At 35.0% G+C, this 21,716-nt stretch overlaps 2 protein-coding genes across 6 annotated transcripts in view; both read left to right on the top strand.

Annotated features, from left to right (window-relative positions):
* Positions 1-4,735: 4,735 nt before the first annotated feature.
* On the top strand, positions 4,736-9,157 carry LOC148587227 (putative disease resistance RPP13-like protein 1). The gene is made up of 3 exons (XM_088513221.1): positions 4,736-7,745; positions 7,842-8,697; positions 8,883-9,157. The coding sequence occupies exons 1-2, from the start codon at positions 5,097-5,099 to the stop codon at positions 8,691-8,693; spliced, it is 3,501 nt and encodes a 1,166-aa protein (XP_088369347.1). The 5' UTR covers positions 4,736-5,096; the 3' UTR covers positions 8,694-8,697; positions 8,883-9,157.
* Positions 9,158-15,493: 6,336 nt separating this feature from the next.
* LOC132167943 (Aldolase-type TIM barrel family protein) overlaps positions 15,494-21,716 on the top strand; it is an 8,670-nt gene continuing 2,447 nt past the window's right edge. For 2 of the 5 annotated variants that reach the window (XM_088513217.1, XM_088513218.1), the window contains exons 1-9: positions 15,500-15,555; positions 16,487-16,742; positions 16,833-16,959; positions 17,331-17,458; positions 17,542-17,611; positions 17,715-17,817; positions 18,493-18,610; positions 18,847-18,928; positions 20,704-20,765. In XM_088513217.1, coding sequence (XP_088369343.1) covers positions 16,540-16,742; positions 16,833-16,959; positions 17,331-17,458; positions 17,542-17,611; positions 17,715-17,817; positions 18,493-18,610; positions 18,847-18,928; positions 20,704-20,765 — 893 coding nt within the window. In that variant the 5' untranslated portion in view covers positions 15,500-15,555; positions 16,487-16,539. Of the gene's footprint in view, positions 15,556-16,486; positions 16,743-16,832; positions 16,960-17,330; positions 17,459-17,541; positions 17,612-17,714; positions 17,818-18,492; positions 18,611-18,846; positions 18,929-20,703; positions 20,766-21,716 lie in introns of all 5 variants that reach the window. The other 3 variants (XM_088513220.1, XM_088513219.1, XM_059578993.2) reach the window with 3 other exon arrangements.

The following is a 21,716-nucleotide window of genomic DNA, read 5'->3' as shown; positions in this document are numbered from 1 at the left end:
TACAGTTTTTTTCACAAAAACAGCCTTAAGAAAATTGCCTTGCTTTTTCACCCTCTTGTGGAAAACATTTTTACACACTTTATAGGCTGTCTTAGAGTAATTAATGGCGCCCTATTTACTTCAATTATTGATTTGAGGATATATATATATATCCGTTGTACGTGCACTTCCTTTTTCAGATTGCAATCTCTTTATTTAAAGGCAATGTCCATGGAATTTCTCGCTTTCACATTTCCGTTGGGCATAAAGTTCAATTAAACTATAATAAAGTATGAGACATGATTGGCAGCACGCGTCGTGCGACAGTGCAATTTTTTTTTTTTTTTTTTTTTTTTTTTTTTGTGTTAAAAAAAAATGTTTTGGCACGCTGCGTGCTATATTACATTACCCATAAAGTATGAGACATGATTGGCAGCACGCGTCGTGCGTGGCACACCCACGCACGATAGTGCAAAATTTTTTTTTTTAATTTTTTTTTTTTTTGTTAAAAAAAAATGGCACGCCGCGTGCTATATTACATGATGAATAATAATGCTTGTCCGCTCAAAGCTGAAATCTCAACGCATGCTATAATATAATGACATACTGATTGTCTTTATCTTTATGTGGTGGAAACATTTCCTAGTGGGGCAGTTGGCATGACCTGTATTTTGTATTTTGTATTTTCTAAGCAAATGAGAGATGGGTAGAAAGATTAAAACACCGAAAAAGAGATATACTCTCCAACAGGATACCCAAAACAAAAATTATAGTGCAAAAATACACATAAATAATAGACAATGGGTCATAAATGACTTGGGTTTATTGATTTTAGTGATTATAGATGTTTTATCCGCTTTGATGTTGAGATAGAAATTTCTTATAGTTACTCAACCCAGTCTAATAAAACGTGTGGTCTCTAATATATGAGAATATATGTTTTGTTTTAAAATGGCCGTTAATTTTATGGCTGGTAATTTTTGACATAATCTATGAACTCAACACTAAATTAAAGTGTTAGGGTTAAGGAGTCTGACCCGTTTAATTAAATGTGTTGGGTTATAATTGACCTATATAGTCTTATGCTCATACATTGACACGATGCAAACCCGACACATAAATCACGAATTTCCACCCTTCGTTGAATTTTTTTTTTTTTTTTTTTGAGAACCTCTATAAGGCAGGATCCTTTGGACCCACCCCTGCAGAGTAAACCTCGGTTCCGTGCACCGTACCCTCAAAAATTTTCCTACACGAAACTGGATAAATCGCTATCTTTTTACCAGGGGGTGTGGCCCCAAGGGATTATTTGCACCCAAGAGATATTGAACCTTAGATCTTAAAGGGAGCAAACATCCAAGATCAAGGTTTTCACAACTTGGGCCAAACCCTGGGATTAACCCTTCGTTGAATCTTTCTATCCGTTAACGTCTGAAATGTTTTCTCACCCTTTTAGTAACCCAACGTCTGAATTTTTGACTCACCCAAACACTTGGGAGTCCAAGTGTCGCTCACCTCTAGACTTTATCTTCTCCCTTCTTTCTCACATGTTTTATCTGTGCAAGACATTCATCGTGTGACCTTAAAAAGAAACAGAGAAAGAGGGGAAACAAAAAAAAACTCTTCTTTCCTTCTTTAAACATCACAACCACATCTTAGGCGATAAAGTACATACTTTCTTATTGATATTAAAAAAAAAAAAAAAAAAAAAACCATATGAGAAGTATACGCTATTAAAAAAAAAAAAAAACGTGTTTCTCAATTCTAATGACACATGCATGTTACTTTTAAAAGATAATTTGTAAGAAATTTCATACAAATCAACTTGTAAAAAGTTTCTATCATTTTAAAAACAATATTAGAGAGAATACCCGTTCACATCTTTTACCATTATTATAGTTAGAAATATAATGCATAGCGGAATAAAATATTTACGGTACCTCTTATGCACTGAAAATTAGATTTGATAAAATTATTTCACTTGTTTGGCTCTTGAATCACTAGATATAAATTTCTTCTCTTAGGGATGGAGTATACTACTATAACAATACTTACATACCCTAAAACCTAAATGCCCCACAGAAAGAAAAAACTATAGAAAGAGATATCTTTCCTACTATTATCATTTGGTTGCTTTATCTCGATCTGTATTTTCACGTTGGCGTGGGCCTCTCCCACCATTATTGATCTTAAAAAATTAATATATCCGTTGTGCTTTGCATTTCTTTTTGTAAATTGCAATCTCTCTTTTTTCAAAGGCAATGTCCTTGAAATTTCTTTCATTCACATTTGGCTCCTTTCTTTGGGCATAACCACATAAACTTGAAGATTGTAATGATTAATTTGTTGCATGTGATATATGTAGAGAGTCAGAGTAGCCTTTCAAAGATTAAAACCCGACTCATAATATATAGCAATCAATATTGTTCTATTACCATTACTAGGCTCAATCCTAACCTCAATCTTTCTTCGGGTCATCTTAATCAATTAAAATAAACCAAAATTAAAAACATCACAAGAAGGAATAAGTTTGAAAAACATACTCAATATATATAGTTCAATTCCTCCCGAAATCATAAAATTGGAGTGGCTAAGGTTTCATCTATTTTTTTGGTATAGACACGTACATAAGTAGTAAACAAATATAAAACTTGGTGTTTTCCATCAAAATTATTCTTGACTACTAGTTAGGTATGAGATTGGTGAAATTAGGAAGAAAAAAAAAGAAAAGATAATCCTGTGAGTTTTATGACCTATTTTTCCTCTCTTTCTGATATCCCAAGTTTCCCACATTTCCCGTTACCACTTAACCTCTTGCAAGGCTCTTTAATCCTAAAAGTTCTCTTGCGCTGAAAAATACAGAGCTATAATATATAGTTGAAGTGACATAATTTTTTTTTTTGGGTTTTCACCCTATTTATTATTTTTCTGTTTTATGACAATGTTGTGATTGTTTGTGCTTAATTTTGTTAAGTTACAATTTATCCCAAAAGCTTAAGCTGATAGAAATAGGTAAATTTAATCATTTAATTAATACTATAACAAATTTGCCGTGCCCCACGAAAAACTTGTCTTCAAAACATCGACTACACTATTTTATGCTAATGTTGTGCTTGCTTTGCTTGAGTGGTTATCTTCTTGGAGCCATAATCCTCTGTTTGATGCACACAAGCATGGATTCTAGATATGCAACTACTGCAATTTGGTTGTTTATAATAGCTTGATTGGCTTTCACATAAATGCGGCTTTTCGGCCATTGAATTACACTGCCTATGTGACTTTTCTGTTGATAATTTTAGTCACCTTGGAGATTATAATCTATTCTTGCCCTGATTTTGTATCTTTTTACAAGAGGAGTATTGTATGCCCCAACCTTACATGATTTTGGGTCAATAGTTGTAAGAGTTGAGGTCATTGCTTAATAAGATTCACATATATATTCGAGAGCATCTTGGTCGGGAGGTTGCACAAAAGGTGATTTTTATGCACCAATCAGAACCTAATACATCAGCCAATTTCACAAGACTTACACTTAAAACAAAGACACAACCACACCAAATTATACTCTATATGTTTTTAAAAAAATTATTATTATTATTATTATTTAAAAAAAAAAAAAAAACCAAAATTGAAGGGGTGGTTGGCTGGCCACCCCTCCCCCACTTGGGGTGGCCAGCAGCCACCCCAAAGGGAGGTGGGGGTGGCTCACGCCGGCCACCCCAGCCTGTGGGGGGAGGGCGGCCACCCCAGATCTGGCTGGGTGGCCAATGGGGTGGTTCATGCTGGCCACCCCAGCCCATGGGTTTGGCATGCGGCCACCCCCAGATCTGGTTGGGTGGCCCGCACAGCCACCCCATGAGCTAGGGGCGGGGCTGCCGGCCACCCCAAGCGGGGGAGGGGTGGCCAGCCAGCCACCCCTTCAATTTTGGTTTTTTTTTTTTCTTTTTTTTTTAAAAAAATAATAATAATTTATTTTATCTCATAGTGTATAATCTGTTGTGGATGTATTGTTTTCCTTGTTGTGAAATTGGTTGATATGTCAAGTTGTGCATGGTGGGCACAAAAGAGGAATTTTGTGCAACCTCCCATATAAGCTGAAATTGGCTGATGTGTCAAGCTGTTATTCTCGTATACTCCTCTCTTCCCCATATCTTGAGAATTTTGGAATTGTTGATACATTGTTTCTTTTTTCTGTTTAGTTTGAGAGATGATTGCATTGCACCTTCTATTTTTTGACAAGCATTTTGAATGAAAATATGTCAGGTGTTAACTTGTCTACCGATAAGTCACTTTTTGTATTGTAAATAAGTACTGAAGTAGGGAAAGGGAAAAACTTTAATCGTATTAAAAGTTGCTTTATCTCTTTTTTCTTTTTCTTTTTTTACGCAAAAGTTGGTTCATCTCTTTGGTGATTTGAAGACTCCTTTGCCCTTGCGGATGGCCCATTCCTTTGTCCGGTTTTGGTTGCTTTATCTTTATCTTTATATTTTCATGTGGACATTCCGCTATTATTGATCTTCTTTTTATACATTGCCATCTCTCTTTTTTCGAAGGGAATGTTCATGATATTTCTTTCTTTCATTCATTCATTCACACTTGGCTTCTAGATTGCAATGCATGTGATTCTCGAGAAGATGATAATTGATATGTATTATTTTATATGATCAATAAATTCAGAATATATTAAAACCAGACTCATGATAATATATAGCAACCAATATATTCTTCTATTACTAGCTAGCTGCTCAATCTTTCTTGAATTCATCTTAATCAATTGAAATAAACCAACGTAACTTTGAAAAACATATTCAATTAAATTAATATGTTTGCATCTATTTTTGGGTTTAGACATGTATAAATACAAAACTTGGCCGACTAAATTGGCGTCAATCACCCACCTTCATTTCCTTTGATTTCCTCCAACATTGCAAAGAAGAAACACGTGGGTAGGGCCGTGTGGGTCCATTACTTTTTTTGTTTTCTTTCATGAGCATGTTTCCTATATACCTTCTTCGATCGGTGTAGAAAGCGTAAGATAGCTTGCATTCCAGTCTCATTTTGCTCTGCTGTTTACGATCACCATCCTTCGTTTCCTTTGATTTGCAAAAGCACAAAACATGGCTGAGATTGCAGGCATATTTCTCTCTCCCTTCCTCCAAGTGTTTTTTGAAAAAATGGCGTCTTCTGAATTCGTTGACTTCTTTCGGGGACGAAAAGTGAATCATGGACTCTTAATGAAGCTGAAGATAAAATTGTTGTCCGTAGATGCAGTGGCTGAAGATGCGGAGGACAAGCAATTTACAAATTCTGCTGTGAAAGTGTGGCTTGATACGCTGAAAGATGTTGTCTATGATGCAGAGGACGTCTTGGATGAGATTGCTACAAAAGCCATGCAACGCAAGTCGGATGTTGAACTTGGAACGTTTGGATGTAAGGTACGTAACCCCATCTCTACTTCTCGTTTTGTCAAGAAGGTAGAAAAAAGGATAGAAAAGCTACTTGACAAACTGGATTTTCTAGTAAAACAAAAGGAGAATTTAGGCCTAAGAGAAGGTGTTGGAGTTGGTGGGAATCCATCAGAAAGACTGCCCACGACTTCTTTATTTGAAAAATCCAGTATTTGTGGAAGGAATAATGATAAGGAGGCGATAATTAACTCGCTTCTCTCAAATCATGCGAGTGACAATGAAAGTGACAATGAAGTAGGTGTGGTTGCCATACTCGGCATGGGAGGAATTGGCAAGACCACCCTTGCTCAATTAGCATATTCGGATAATAGGGTGAATGAGCACTTTGACCTAAAAATATGGGTTTGTGTATCGGATCCATTTGATGTGTTCATGGTAATAAAGTCAATTTTGGAGGTAGTAACTCAGCCACCTTGTAATGTTAATAATCCGGATCAGCTTCAAATTAAACTCGAGGAGGAGTTGTCAGGAAAGAAATTTCTACTTGTTTTAGATGATGTTTGGGATAAGACATATCCCAAATGGGAGACCTTAAGTAATGCTTTAAAATCTGGGGCACAAGAAAGTAAGGTTATCGTAACAACACGCGATTATGAGGTTACAAGAGTCATGCACGCTAAAGCAATTCATCGTATAATGGAGTTACCTAAAGAAGATTGTTGGAAATTATTTGTAAAATACGCATTCCACGATAGTAACTCTAATGCATATCTAGGACTAGAAGCAATAGGGAGAAAAATCGTAGAAAAGTGCAACGGCCTACCTTTAGCAATCAAGGCGATTGGGGCTCTCTTGTGGTCTAACTTAGATGTTGATGAATGGAATAAGGTATTGAGAAGTAAAATATGGGATTCGAGAGACATCCTCCCTGCTCTAAGATTAAGTTATAAATATCTTTCGCCACCTCTAAAGCGATGCTTTGCATATTGCTCCATATTCCCAAAGGATCATACTTTCAAAAAAGATGAATTAGTCTTTTTATGGATGGCAGAAGGTTTCTTGCCGCAACTCCAAAACAAAACAATGAAAGAAGTTGGTGATGATTACTTCCTTGCTCTTGTATCAAGATCATTATTCCAGCAATCCAAGCACGATGAATATGTAATGCATGATCTTATAAGTGATTTGACAAAGTTTATATCTAAAGAATTCACTTTATGCCAAGATGATGACAGTTCTTATAAATTTCTAAGCACAACTCGCCATTTCTCATATTCTTACAAAACATTTGATATTAAGAAGTTTGAGACCTTCCATGAAGCTAAGGGGTTGCGCACTATCGTAAAAATTTCTTTGAGTTATAGTACCAATTTTTTATCACCAAATATAAGATGCCTAGGCCTACGGGTACTCATTCTATCTCACAATTGGGGCTTAAGAGACTTGCCGGATGCAATTGGTAAATTCAAACAGCTACGTTATTTGAACATTACCCACACTCCGATTAAAAGGTTGCCTGATTCCATATGTAAGTTGTGCAATTTGCAAATATTGGATTTATCACATACGTCTCTTGTTGCCTTGCCAAGAGATTTGCATAAACTCATTAATTTGAGTCATCTCGATATTACTGAAACTAAGATAATAGAGATGCCGAGAAATCTTGGTAAACTAAAATGTCTTCAGACATTATCTAGATTTATCGTCAGCAAACATGGTGGATCTGGCATTGAAGAGTTAGGAAAACTTACAAATCTTCGGGGATCGCTTCATATTTTAGACCTCCAAAATGTTGAATTTCCAGTCGATGATAAGGACGTAATCTTGAGGGATAAGTACCTTGAGAAGTTGGAATTGAAGTGGAGAGTTGATACTAGTGCTTCAGAAAATCATAAAATTGTACTTCGTTGTCTCGAACCCCATTCCATATTGAGAAGCCTTAGCATCTACGGCTATGGTGGTACAAGTTTTCCAAACTGGGTTGGGGATGCTTCATTCTCTAATACAACATCTCTTCATCTACAATACTGTAAATTTTGCTGTAGCTTGCCACCACTTGGGCAACTACCCTCTCTGCAGCACCTCTCGATTGTTGGGTTGAATGGAATTGTTACAATAGGCCGTCAGTTTTACGGCAGTGGGTCTTCTTCTATGAAACCATTTGGAGCCTTGGAATATCTACGGTTCGAGAAGATGTTGGAGTGGAAGGAATGGTTTCCTTTTGAGGCTGAAAACGAAGGTGGAGCATTTCCTAATCTTAGAGAGCTTTGGATTTCTCGATGCCCTAAGCTAACAGGGGAGTTGCCTGTCCATCTTCCTTCTTTAGTCGAACTTTCCATTCATGATTGTCCCCAGCTCGTGGCTTCACTCCCTGGGACTTCTTCTCGACAAAAAGTGACGCTTTCAAATTGCAATTCGGTTATATTAAATGAATCATCGATTGGAATACATGAGCTTAGAATACGAAACTGTTCGATGTTAGAGCTCCCAATGCATGTGAACTATTCATCCCTTGAATGTTTGTCATTGGAGCACTGTCGTTCTCTCAAGTCCTTTCCATTAATATTCTCAGAGATTCGTGAGCTGTCAATCATGGATTGTGGGGATATAGAATCTCTTACTGTTGGAGAACAACATGAACATGATTTACTCCTCTCGAGTATGGAAATCCGTCGTTGCCCTAATTTTGCATATTTTCCACAAGGAGGATTGCGTGCCCCCAACCTTAAACATTTCTCAATCTCGAATTGTAGGAGTCTTCGGTCGCTACCCGAGAAGATGTACATACTTCTCCCCTCTCTTGAGAAATTGTATATAAATGAATGTCCACAAGTTGAGTCGTTTCCTGAACGGGGCTTGCCTTCCAATTTGAATGAAATTTCCGTCTACAATTGTGACAAACTCTTTGCGAACCGGATGGGGTGGGGTTTGCAAAATCTCTCGTGTGTTGGAAGATTTTCAACCAGTGCCAAATCTGAAGATGTGGAGTCCTTTCCAGATGAGGGGTTGCTGCCTACCAGTCTTACCTATCTTAGCATCCGTAGCTTCCCTAATTTGAAATCTTTGGAGAAGAAGGGGTTTCAACACCTCACTGCTCTTCAAAATTTGGATATCGATTTCTGCCCTAAGCTCGAGTGCATGCCAGAAGACGGGCTGCCTGCCTCCCTTTCTACTATAAATATACTCGGATGTCCTTTGCTGACGAAAGAGTTGGAAAGGAAAGGAAGACCAGAATGGCGCAAGATTGCTCACGTGCGCTACAAACATATTAATGACAGGCTTCTTTTATCTAATCCAGTTTTATAGTCAGGTACTTTCCTTTTTGCAGCCACCTAATAATATTTTATCAATTTACTTTACCATTTATATTTTAATTTATCATAGCTATTTATTACCTTTGATGAAATATAATGCTTTGTCCTCTTATTCATTCTTCCTTTGTTTTCGTATAATAATTCTGTGTTGATTTGAATTCATTTGTCTAATTTTTCTTAGGTATTTTAACCCATCCAAAATCAGAAAAGAATTAAAAGCCCAAAAGAGTTCAAATCAGTTGTGTTCGTTCTAAGTGGTGTTTTGTCTTTTAATTGGGCAGCAAGTCATCCGAATGAAATACAAACTCTACACATTTTTCTGCATCTTCTTCTCAACTGCGCGCTGTCATTCTCTTCCAGTAGGCTTTGTTCATTGTGCCGGATCAAACTGGGTAAATTAAAGGTAACAGGTTCTGCTATCTTGAGTTCACTAGCATGAGTTACTTTTATATTCTCCCTTGGCGCCAAAAAACTGGGTTAAGGGTAAGGGTACTTTCCTCTTGTTTATTCTTCCTTTATTTTCTTTTAATAATTATGTTTTGAGTTGAACACGAATTTCTAATTTAACTAATCAAAATCATAAAAGAATTAAAAGCCCAAAAGATCTCATATCAATTGGGTTTTGAGCAGGTAATCAGGAGTGAAGTACAATCTTTACTTGTGTGCTCATGGCTTTGCTGCAGATGGTCAACCGCTCCTGGGCATTGTTTTCGTATCTTCTTCTCAATGGGTTCCATTCTCGTCATTAATTAGTATGACATCTTCCAATGGGCCTTGTTAATTGTGCTGGTACAAACTGGGATAAGAGTAGTTCAATTGGGATGTCTTTTTGCTTTGGTGCCAAACTTCTCTGTTGCAGCTGTTCCGATTGTATTTATTGGGCAGTGTCTCTTTACTGAAGACAATTTGTTTAGTCAGGTATTTTCTCTTTTCAACCAGCTAATTTCTCTCTTTGTTGAGGATAGAATGCTTGGCCGAATTTTTTATTCTTTCTTTATTTTTGTTTAATAAATCTGTTTTAATTTGATGCCAGATGTCTAATTTAATCCATCGAAAAAAAAAAAAATTGAATTAAAAGCCCTGAAGATTCCAAATCGGTTGGATTTTGAGTGGTGTTTGCCTTTGCAGCAGGCAATCTAGAATGAAATACAAACTCCACTTGTGTGCTCATGGATTCGGTTGCAGATGGTCAACTGAGCCTACTCACTTCTTCTCAATTGGTGCTCCCTCTTCATTTGTGTCGGACTGGCTTAAGGGCAACTGATGTTTGCTGACATTTTGAATTTAGAAATCAATTCAATGAACATTGCACATGCTCAATCCTGATTCTTCCATTTTGAGTTGTACAATGTTTTTGGTAGGTGAAAAACGTTTTTAGAGTTTATTGTCGAACTTATTTACTGTTAGTTCTCTACTAAAACATATTTTCGGCAGAAGGTTAACTTAAGCAAATTGGAGATGGCTGTTTTGTAGAGATATTGGCGACACTTAAACCTTGTGAGTTTTTCTAATAGGAGAAAGTTAATTGAGTCACTTTTTTGGTGTTCTAACATATTGGATTGCTATGTGGATGCTATCCCAAACCCATCAAAAGAGAGACTAGTTGATGTTGTTCAGAGGCATTTCATGTCGCAGGTACTTTCAAAACTGGTTGCTTCTTCCTTTTTCTTGTACTTTCATTGTTAGTTCAAGCAGCTTTTTAATACTAGATATCATTACTCTGTAATAAAAACTCCATTTTTCTGATGGTGAAGCAAATGGACGAGTTGCAGGTCATTTTACGGTTTGTTCAGAGGCTGCAAAGAGATTGAAGATTGTGTGCAAATGACCTGGAGAGAAATGGGGAGATCTTTGAATTTGAATTTAGTTTGTTCAGGTCATTTATCTGTGGCTTGTTTATGCCTATCGTTTTCACTTATTAGGTTAGAATTACTTCGTTCTGAGTTATAGAGGATCTTACTTTTTGTTAGTGCAAATGTAGATATATGTAAGCTCGTGACCAGACCTCTAAAGATGTCCCTTGTGGCTTTCTTTCTAAACTTGGTTGACTGTACTGCTGACTTGAGGAAGTGGGTTTTTAAAGACCTCTTTCAATCTATTTATTCCTTTTCTTTTTAATCATCATCAATGAACAGTTTGCACAGAGGAATGGATTTGCTTTGTGACAATCTTGCTTCATCATGTAGACTTTTACCCACATCCACCCCACTCATTCTTCTACTCACTGGCAAAAGAAGAAAAAGAGGAAAAAGATGGAAACAATTCAGTTTTGGGTCTCACAGCACAAGCTGACCAGCATTGGTCAGTCGTAATCCCCTTTCTCAATCAATATGTTCATGTTTTTTACTAGTAGCTAATATAGGGGCGCTCTGGGCATCAGGAATTGGGGCATCACCAGCCTATTCATGTACAAGATCTCCCCTGAAGCCAAGCCTTTGGCTTATTCATGCAAGGTAACTTCCATCTCTTCAAGGCCTAAAGCTATTCATCTTAAAAAACAGAGGAGTGAGTTTGTGTGGGAGATACTAAAATGTGTCCACTTCTTGTGACATTGGCGGTGCTCTTTGGCACAGCCACCTACCTCTACTACGAGAAACGTACAACGGAGCAAGGAGAGAGTCCTTCAAAGTGATAAGAGAGAGATCTTAGACATGTGTGTTCTCTAACCAGAAGGCAAAATTTTTGGAGTTTGATTAGGATTTGATAGAAAAGACTAGTGTTCTTGCGTTGGTGTTTGGTACTGTGTTATAGGATTCATCTAGTACTATTAATTTTTACTTGGTGTTTGGCATATAGAGCTTCGCATTAACTCTAAAATATGTTTCTTTTTCGACTGTATTTGTCTACTGCCCAAGTTTTACATGAATCAATTAGCTTCACACCCTTAGAGCTAGAATTAGTTCACTTATAAATCTTCTGAATCAAACTGCATTTACCTAGCATCTGTATATCATTTCTAAAGCTTTTCTAGCTTGCCATTTGAGAAATTTCTAGCATATAACATGTTGATGCTGTTCGATTATAAAATTCTAACCATAATTTTGCACATATCTTAGTTTTAAGATTTTGCCTGTCACAAACTATAAATAATCCATGTTAGGTATGAGTTTTATGACTTCTTTTTCCTTTCTCTTATATCCAGAATTTCCCACTCAACCTATTGCAAGGCCCTTTATTCTTGGAACTCCTCCTGGGCTGAAATAATGATCTCGAGGAAAGAGTGTTAGCTTCTTACTCACTAGTATTGAGTCTCTTGAAGAGTTCAGGTGTGAAATCGAAACCCTTTAAAACTATTTTTCTAAAGAATGACAGTTGTATCTAAAAACTCTTCTTAAAAATGTTGTTCTTCTTTGATTGTGGAATTACAAAAAGTTGGGTGAAGTAAAACAACAAGCTGGCGTGCCACGCACCTAGTGTAAATTTTTTTATTTTTTTATTTTTAATTAAAAATAAAAAAATAAAAAAATTTACACTAGCGTGCGTGGCACGCCAGCGTGCTCTATATCACAGTCCCAAAAAGTTAGTTATGCACCAGAAACCTTAGACAAGCTCCTTTCTCCTCAGTAGAAAGCAACAATTTGTTTAGATGTTATGATGCTCCATGATTCTTCCCCAATGGGTTTAAAAATGAATATTTTGAAACTTGATGAGCTGAGCACTTTCAGATGTTTTCTTCACTCTTACCAAATTTTGCCTTTCTTTTTCTTTTTTTTCTCAACAGAATGTGTTTCAATGCTCTCATCATGGGATAAAGAGTTGCTCGGCAATCTCCAGAATCTCTCTCTGGCAACATGGAAAGCAAAATGATGAAGACAATGCTAAATGTGAGATTGAATTAAAGACGGCACCGTATTTATTATAGTATCTGAGTGCTGGATTGAGAACTTTTTGGAGCGATGATCCTTTCTATGAATGTATGTATTCTTGATGTGGTGATAACCTCTAGATATTTCTCTAGAGAATTGATTAAACTCATTATTTTTGATAGTGGAAAATTTAACTGGACTAGGTCCCGTGGTTTTTACCTTCGCATTAGAGGGTTTTCCACGTAAAAACCTTGGTGTCTTGATTGTGGGTTGCTTTGTTATTATTATTATGCTACTGTGACTATTTAATTTGCGTAAAGATGAGTAAATTAATTCTGCTAAGCATCTAAAATTGGTGTTCACCCCTAACAATCTTGAATACGAAAAGCAAAAATTTGAGTAATATACCATGATTCATTAAGACAAGTAGCATTTCAATGTCATTCTTATGTTTTGGTATGTGTTCTTTTTTGTTTTTTTTGTTTTTTTGTTTTTTGTTTTTTGCCTTTTAAGATTAGGTTTCTTGAAAGGCATGGGACCATTTGAGATGCCTAGGAGCATCCTCGGAATCCATGTTTATTACAATTAAAAAAAATAAAGTTTTCTTACAAACTCTACTGGACAAATATTAAACTGGCATGTTTCATCAAAAATTCATGTGAAACATTTATGTTCTAAAGACATGTCAATTTAATTAGAAAGGTATATTGGTTAATGCCCCTTGCCACTGCTAACCCTGAAACGTCAGAATAACTACTAAGATTCTATTTGAGATTGAGTTTGAAAAATAGAGCTTTTAAGTTAAAAATACATTTTTTGACAAAAGATTCATTTTTAAGATTTTGCCAAAAATACGTTTTGGCAATTTTTAGAGTAAAAAAAAAAAAAAAAAACTTTTGGAATTTTTTACCAAACATGTCAACTTTTGTTTAGCACAACTTTTTAGATACTAAAAGTAATTTTTAAACTCTCTAATGCAATCTTAAACATGCTCTGAATTTATCTAATTGAATGAAAATTTCATAACTAATCGTCACTACGAAGTTGGTGGTGGTGACTAGTAAAACTGCGGTGTGAGCAGTTTGAAGAAGCTCGAAGCTTCTTTCCATTACCTACAATATTTCGATGGAAATGGAAAATCTCACAACTAGTCAGGGGCGGACCCGTACCCCCCAAAATTTTACAAATTTTCATAAATGTCCTTCAAATATACCAATTTATAAATTTGTCTTCCCAAAATTCATATATTTGTCCCCCTCCCCAAAATATTATTTGTCCCTTTTTCCCCAAACCCCAAACACACCACACCCCCCCCCCCCCCCCCTCTTGTGTCCCCTTTTGATTTTTTTGATTTTATTATTATTATTATTATTATTTTGCCCCATCTTTCAACATAAAAACACCTAAAATACCCAATTCATTTAGTTTCCATCTATATTCTAGTTCACTTCTAGTCAAAAACTTAACTTGGTTTTGGACTCTCATTGAATATGTGAAAGAAAAAGTTAAATGATTTTAGTTCTTTGAGTGGCTTCTAGCTAGCAATCAGTTTTTTGAGTTGTTATTTTGAGTTATTTAGGTTTACAATAGTTGTTTTAACATCACAAGTTAAATAGTTTAATAATTTATAATTGCAAAATCGTTAGGAAAAAAGGTTCACACTCAGAGATACATTTTTCTTGGGCCCTATAGATTGTGTTTAGTCTATTTTGCTAGATTTTTTTATTTTTTATTTATTTTTTTAAGCTATTAATTTGGTAATTGTTTATACTATTGTGTATTTGCGATGACATGAGATTAAACGTAAAATTTCTATGCTTTATTTTATGTAAACACCCACAAACACATATAAAAAGATTATATGTATCTATGTGCTTTTGTATTTATATAAGTCGGTCCATCTCCCCAACCAAAAAAGAAAATAAAAATAAATTGCCCTCCATACTACAAATCCTAGTTCTGCCCCTGCAACTAGCTTTTATCAATCATTTGTAAAATGAGAAATGCTGCATATCCTAAAATTTCTTTCCAAAAGTTGGTTCCCAAATGATGTGTTACAATCTCATGAGTTGGTGACACACTTCCCAAAATAATAAATCCCATGATAAGATGGTGACACATCATTTAAAAACTAGCTTTTGAAAAAAAAAATTTGAAATGTGTAGTACTTCTCTTCTCTTGTAAAACACATTTTAAATAGCAAAAGGGTATTATTGATTATGGTATAAATTTTAAACTTTGACTTCTTTTTTTTCCAAATGCTATTAATGTTTTTCAATATGAGATGGTAGAAAAAGAATAGTACTCTCTTATCCTTTTTCTACTTAAGGATTTATAGAATTCTTAACTTTTCTTTTTCTTCTTTTAGCTAAACAATTATATAACTTCAAATCTACATATATTTTTGGTGCTACCTTGATCAATAAAGTGCAGAGGGTATTTTCTTCCTATTTTGAGAATTTGTTAAATGTACACAAGATGTGAAAAAAGAAAAGAAAATTAGAATGAAATAGCACTAGCATAATAGATTGCTATTTCTATTCTATATGTAAACTAAATTCTATGAGCATAGTCTTTGCAATTCCCTAATCATCTTTCTTGTTTAAATTTATTTATCTTTAATCAATTACTTAACACAAAATATAAAATAAATAGTTTTATATTCCATAGATCAAATCTTTAGATACTTCTATGGTTAAGTTTTAAAATATTAATCATTATTTTTAACTAAAAATAGCTCACTTTTATCATATTATTATGTATTATTTATAAAAAAAAATGATATATTTTTCTTAATTCATTGCATCTTATTAAATTATTTGTTAAAAGTAATAAAATTGAAATTATCTAATTAAAAAAATGGCTACAGCATGAAATTACTTTAGTTCGTATTTGCCTATTTGGAACCAAAACGACCTCGTATGGTTGACCATAGATGATAAAATTAATATTTGCCGCGGATAAAGCATATATAAAAAAGAAAAACCACACTTTTCTGAAGTAGAACTCTCTCCGGCGAGGCCCCTGAAGTTCCACAACAGCTCTCATGTAAACCCTAATCCCTATATGCACACGCATACACCGATATATTGCATATATTTATGTATAAAGTGTGTATGCACGTATAACAATTCTTGCTCACCACTTGTTCGAGAAAATGCCACTCTGGTTTCATTCTCTCGGCCCCTTTGTTTATTTGCTTATGTTCAGAATTTAATCTTCAATGGGTATGCTTCCGTTGCATTTCATGTTAATTTGGTGCTTATTGTTCACTAGGGTTGCGCCCCTATGTGCTCTGTAATGAGATTGAATCACTTATAAAAAAAAGAATTGTGCTTATTTTTCTTTCGTTGTTTTTGTTTTTGTTTTTGTTTTGTTTTGTTTTGTTTTGTTTTTTTTTTTTTTTTTGTGGTACTTGCTTTTATTGCATTGAAGTTATTCCCTGTTATTTAATGGTCTAGAAAGTTTGTGCTTTGGCCTTTGATAATTGGGTCTAGAAGTAGCATTAAGAAGAATTTTCAGGGTCCTTTTTTTTTTTAATGATTCTTTGTCGCTCTGAAGTTTTTGAAGTCGAGTAAGCTACACAAAGCTCAATTTAACCCTGCTTAGGATATGACTTGCTTAATTTACACAAAGCAAAGATACCATTTAAATTGTTGACACCTTTTTGGTTTTCTATGAAGAATTCCTCTCTAGAATATAGCAATATTAAGCTGGTTGCGTTTAAAAGCTTTGTAATTACAAAACTGCAATCCATGCGGTATTGCTCTTTTATTGACTTATATAAAGATTGAATCTTCTTTCAAAGGGAAACATGAAATTCTTCTTGTTGCGGCTCTGGTAGTATATATGCAACTTGGGTTTCCTTTACTGTATGTGATCTTCTAGGAGTTTATATGCATGCAGTCAATAATTTTTCTCTCTCGCAAAAAAAAAAAAAAAATCATTTTTATCTTCTTCTTTTTTCATGTGTTTATAGTTTTATTTGATGGATGGGTTCCGAATGGATCAGGCAATGGTTTGATTAGAGGGATGATGAAGTTTGCAGGATATTCTCTGACAGCTCCATTTACTCCTATTTATCCAAATATCCTTAAAAACTATAGCAGATTACCGTTTGATATATTTAAGAGGAATTGGACCAAGTCAAGTAGCGTGTCTGTCCATACTCAAAAAGATCAAGTACTTGCAAATTCCGTGATGGTTGCCGAGCAGTATCTTCCTCCTTGGTTTAGGTGGATGTTCATTTATTTCAATTCCATATCTGAATACTATTAAGTATATAGATTCTTTAAACTTAGTTTGATTTTGGTGCTTGTCTCCAGTGTTGCTCCAATGATGGACTGGACAGATAATCATTACAGGACTCTTGCTCGGCTCATATCAAAACATGCATGGCTCTATACAGAGATGCTTGCAGCTGAAACAATTGTTTATCAGAAGGATAATCTGGTAAGTTAGTAAAAGACTTGCCTTTTGAATGAATTTGGATACATCCAATATTATGAACAATTAAAGAATTTAGAACTTGAAAGGAAAGTGACTTTGTAGGGTGAAGCATTTTGAAATTTGTAAAAACATGATTTGTTTGCATCTTAAGAGTTTGGTGTTATATTTGTATATTGGATAAAAAAGAAAAGGTTAGTTGTGATGGGCCTTTGGGTGCATGTTTAAGTAGGAAAATTTTTAATACAACTAATTGTTTGGGTTTTGAGAACAATTTATATTCAACTTATTACACTCATTTTCCCAAATATCGGGTCATTTGATGTGTTGCTAACTGAATACCCTTGATTCTTTGTATTTTTATTTCTATTGCTCAGGACAGATTCTTGGCATTTTCTCCAGAACAACATCCTATAGTGCTTCAAATTGGTGGCAATAATTTGGAAAACCTGGCAAAAGCAACCAAACTTGCTAATGCGTACAACTATGATGAAATCAATTTCAAGTTTGTACTTTATTGTGCCTTAATCTTAAGTTCCTCCCCCTCTTTTTTTGATCACTTAACTTAAATCCTTTAGTATTTACCAGTTGCGGATGTCCTAGCCCAAAAGTAGCTGGACATGGATGCTTTGGTGTTCGTCTTATGCTTGATCCAAAGGTTTGATAACTATGCTGAGTAGTTTGTTTAGTGCAGCCAATCTCAATTGTAATTTTCTTTGTTAATTTGCTCTGATATAGACATTTGGTTTTTGCAAGGATAGTTTGTTGGTGAGGCCATGTCAGTAATTGCTGCCAATACAGATGTTCCTGTCAGTGTTAAATGTCGAATTGGTGTTGATGATCATGATTCATACAATGAGCTCTGTAAGGTCCTCTTACGAACATCTTTTCTGTTCAAGATAAAGCCAACAAGTTTAAAATTTTGGTTGGAACTTTTGTTTTTCTTATAGTCATTTAGAAAATTAGAAGGAACAGCTTGTGAATAAGAAACTGGGACAAAATTTCTGCTTTCATTCTAAATTCCTCTGCAACCATTGCATGCTCAAAGGGTGTATCTGAATGTCATGCAGATATACAGGCTTTCAGTGATATGGAATCTTATCTCATATTGTAGCATGGGGTTATTACATCAGAATCTTGTGATTATTGTAGTATTGGTGCTTTAATGTATTGCAGATTAACGGGCTTTTGATTATGTGGAATCTTATATCATATTGCTCCTTTTGATTATTGATTTTCTTTTGTAAGAGTAACTTATATAGATATTAAGCTTTATTGTGGCTTCAGTTTCTGAAGAATCTTATGCTCTTTCTATTCTTGATAGCCATGTAAGTGTTTTGACATGTTACATGATTCCTCTCCAAGAGTTGCCATTAAGCCAAGTCTCAATTAATCTAGCTAAGTTGCATCATCATTGTTTACTTGATACTGTACCTATGATTAGGTTACTTGCTGCTTTTTTCTCCATAGCTTATGTGTCAATGTTGCTGGGGTTGCATCCTAATATTTTGGTTGTTGCTGTTCTTTTTCCCTTTTCAGGTGATTTTATTTACAAGGTTTCTTCTCTATCACCAACTAGGCATTTCATAATACACTCGAGGAAAGCACTGCTTAATGGCATTAGCCCAGCTGAAAATCGAAGTATTCCTCCTTTAAAGTATGTACTTAAATATTTTACTCTTGTAGTAGGACTAATTACACCTCAACTAAAAGTTGCAAATGAAAGTGTTTTTCTTTTGTGCTTTTAGATTAAATATTCTAGTTTTTTTAAGATTATTTACTCTAGACATCTATACGCCAGAGATCATATGTTGATATTCATGATATGTAAGACAGATATATGCTAGTATTTATTCATTTGTTAACTTCACAAAATTTCATTTTATTTTGCAGATATGAGTACTTTTATGGTCTCTTGCGTGACTTTCCAGATTTAAGATTGACAATCAATGGGGGCATAAATTGCGTTGACGAGGTGAGCCATTGTCAAACTAACTAGTTTTTGTTCTGTTAATTTATGCGTGGATATCAAAAATGTTAATTATGAATTGCGCATGTAAACACATGCATAATTACATACAGTGCAATGTATTCAGGTATATATGTACATAGGTTCTGTATAAAAAATTCAGTGTGCCATGAGATCATGAAAAGTTGGAATGACTAAGGAAGGCAATGACACTCAGCTGTAAAGAGTGTTCTTTGTCTTTGTAGAGGAACAATACGATCTTGGATTGACCCCTTTACATGACCTAAAAAGGGGAAAACAGTCTATGCTTCTATGACGCTGCTAAACTCCTCCCTCAAGGTTCTATTGCATTGCCTATGCTTTTAATGAAAACGGAGGTCCTTGCGTTGGAGTTGTCCCTTGGATTTCCTTGCATGTTTCTGCATGAATTTATTTCAACATAACTTACATGTATAAAGTTCATTTTCTCCACCTAGCATAGTGCAATTCAGACATTATTTCCTCTGTTTTCCCTTATGTCTTCTTGGATAGGTAAGAGCAATTTTTTTCATCCTTTTGTTGATTTGGGGTGTCTAGGGGATAGAGCGTTCTCTTTGCTTTTTGTTTGGTTGGAGGGGGATTGGGGGAGCAGGGATTTTCCAGTTCCTCCCTAGGTGTTTGGGAGAAACAGGATGAGCTAAAGATCAATATAAAATATTCAGGAAGCAGTTTTGCATAGACCGGTTAAGTAAAACTTAATTGATTTCAGATGGGGCCTTCCAACCTCAATAAAAAGTCAAGCGAAGTTATCATCACCTAGGTATCTCCAAACTTTCCCGGCTTTGTAACTCCATATATAGATTACACAAAAAGTATTTCAACATTCTAGACGTAAGTTTGTTTCTTCAGTTCACATCTATATTTTGGGCCTTTACATTGTTTATTTGTAAGTTGGAACCCTAATGAATAACTTTTATGTTACCTTTCATGTTAGAATTCTGAATCTCTATGATGGGTCTCATTCAAATCAATAGCCTACTATATACTAATAAGACGTGAGTTTGTTCCATTATGGTCAGTTGGCTATCTTGATAATTTTTGACTTTCCTTTTTAGGCTACCATGTTACATCATTTTTTTCCATTGAATGTTTGACTTCCTTGACAATAAGTTATTCCTTCACTTATTGTCCATTCTTTGTAAATAGATGATTAAATTTTCTCTTTGCTGTTGGAACATAAGAGGTATTGGATGTGTGCTGGCTTCCATCATCTTTGTTTCACGGAGAATGTTGAGCACTAGGTTTTTTGAATCCGGAAGCTTTTGCTGGAACACTGGACCATTTAATTTCTTTTATTTAATTCTATATGCAAATAGCAACTGAAACTGTTATTATCTATTAAAGTTCCCTTGATTTCAAGAGTTAAAGAATTTTTGTTGGATTAAATAGTCTGCTGCCCCAATGATTGTACAATTTCTTTTTTCTTCTTTATTGTATTTTCTATTGTTTTATCATTTCCTTGTTTAATATCGAGGGAAAGGTTATGCTAATTTTTTTTAAGCTTAATGAGTTTTAGTATGATTGATGATATAACATTCTTTATGAAGTTTACTTTAATGCTTAAGAATGCTTGAATGCTTGCTTGAATAAATTGTGCTTATTTAAAAATGGATTGTTGCATTTACCTTTGGTTCTAGTTTTTTTATTTTTCTTTAATTGAATATTCTGTCTTGTAAATTGGTACTAAGAGTTCTGATGCTTCCATTTTTACCCTCTTTTTTTCGTGGGCATTTAAATTATAGGTCAATGCAGCTCTAAGGTCAGGAGCTCATGGTGTAATGGTTGGACGCGCTGCATACCATAAGTATGTGTTATACACAATCTTGAAAATTTGATTTTGGTTTAGTCATTATTGGAAAATTTTAAAAGCTAGTTTTGTTCATTAGATTTGTGCTTTATGTGGAAACTTTATGGAGTAACTGCAAACATGGCAATTCTAATTCAATTTTGAAATCAGGCTGTAAATAGTGTCACAAACATAGACTATAAAATGCACACACACAAAACATACATACAAATTGTTATTTTTGTATAGGGGGTGGGGAAGGAAGAAAAAGGAGTTGAGGAAACCTTGCAGAAGCTCCTCAATGCTATTTTTACTTTAAAAAGTCGCTTACTATGAAGTGCTCAACAAAGATAGTTGTCTAACATTGTTATTCCCCTAAAAGATGTCCAACATTGAAATCCAGTTGATCATGCATAATTCTCCCATTTTCTTTGAAAACAGACTCAGATGCAATAACCTTGAGTATGTTGGCACCCTTTTGCTTGATTCTATAGAAGAAGGCAGAAGGGGTGAGATTGCAGCAACAATTTAAAACACTGGCAGGAGTGTCAATCGGGTGGGTGAGCCATCAGTACTCTTTGGATTCCCTACAAAGGCTAAGTCACCTTATGGCTATCCAAGCTATTACCACCTTTATATACTTAGCAAGAACAAGTCCCTCCAACAAATAGTCAGGCACCAAAGTGAATCCCTTACTCAAATTTCTTAATCAGGCCTTGTTAGAAGGAAAAATTGGGTGAATTACGTAGCCTTCATCAGTTTAGTGCCAAAACACCCTAGTTTAATTTGCAAGAGAATGCCCAAAACCATTGTTCTTCAGGAAGAATGTCTGTCATTTTCTACTTAGCACAGGCCAACCTTGCAGAAAATGGTAAATGAGGAAGGAAAATAAAATACTACAAAATAGTGAGATTAGACAGAAAATTCTGCAGTGGTAGTGCAATGAGGCTGAAATGATCTTCAGAATCT

Source organism: Corylus avellana, chromosome 2 (genome assembly GCF_965113065.1).
Source record: "Corylus avellana chromosome 2, dhCorAvel1.hap1.2, whole genome shotgun sequence".
Taxonomy (NCBI): Eukaryota; Viridiplantae; Streptophyta; class Magnoliopsida; order Fagales; family Betulaceae; genus Corylus; species Corylus avellana.
This window is presented reverse-complemented; position numbering and strand designations above follow the sequence as displayed.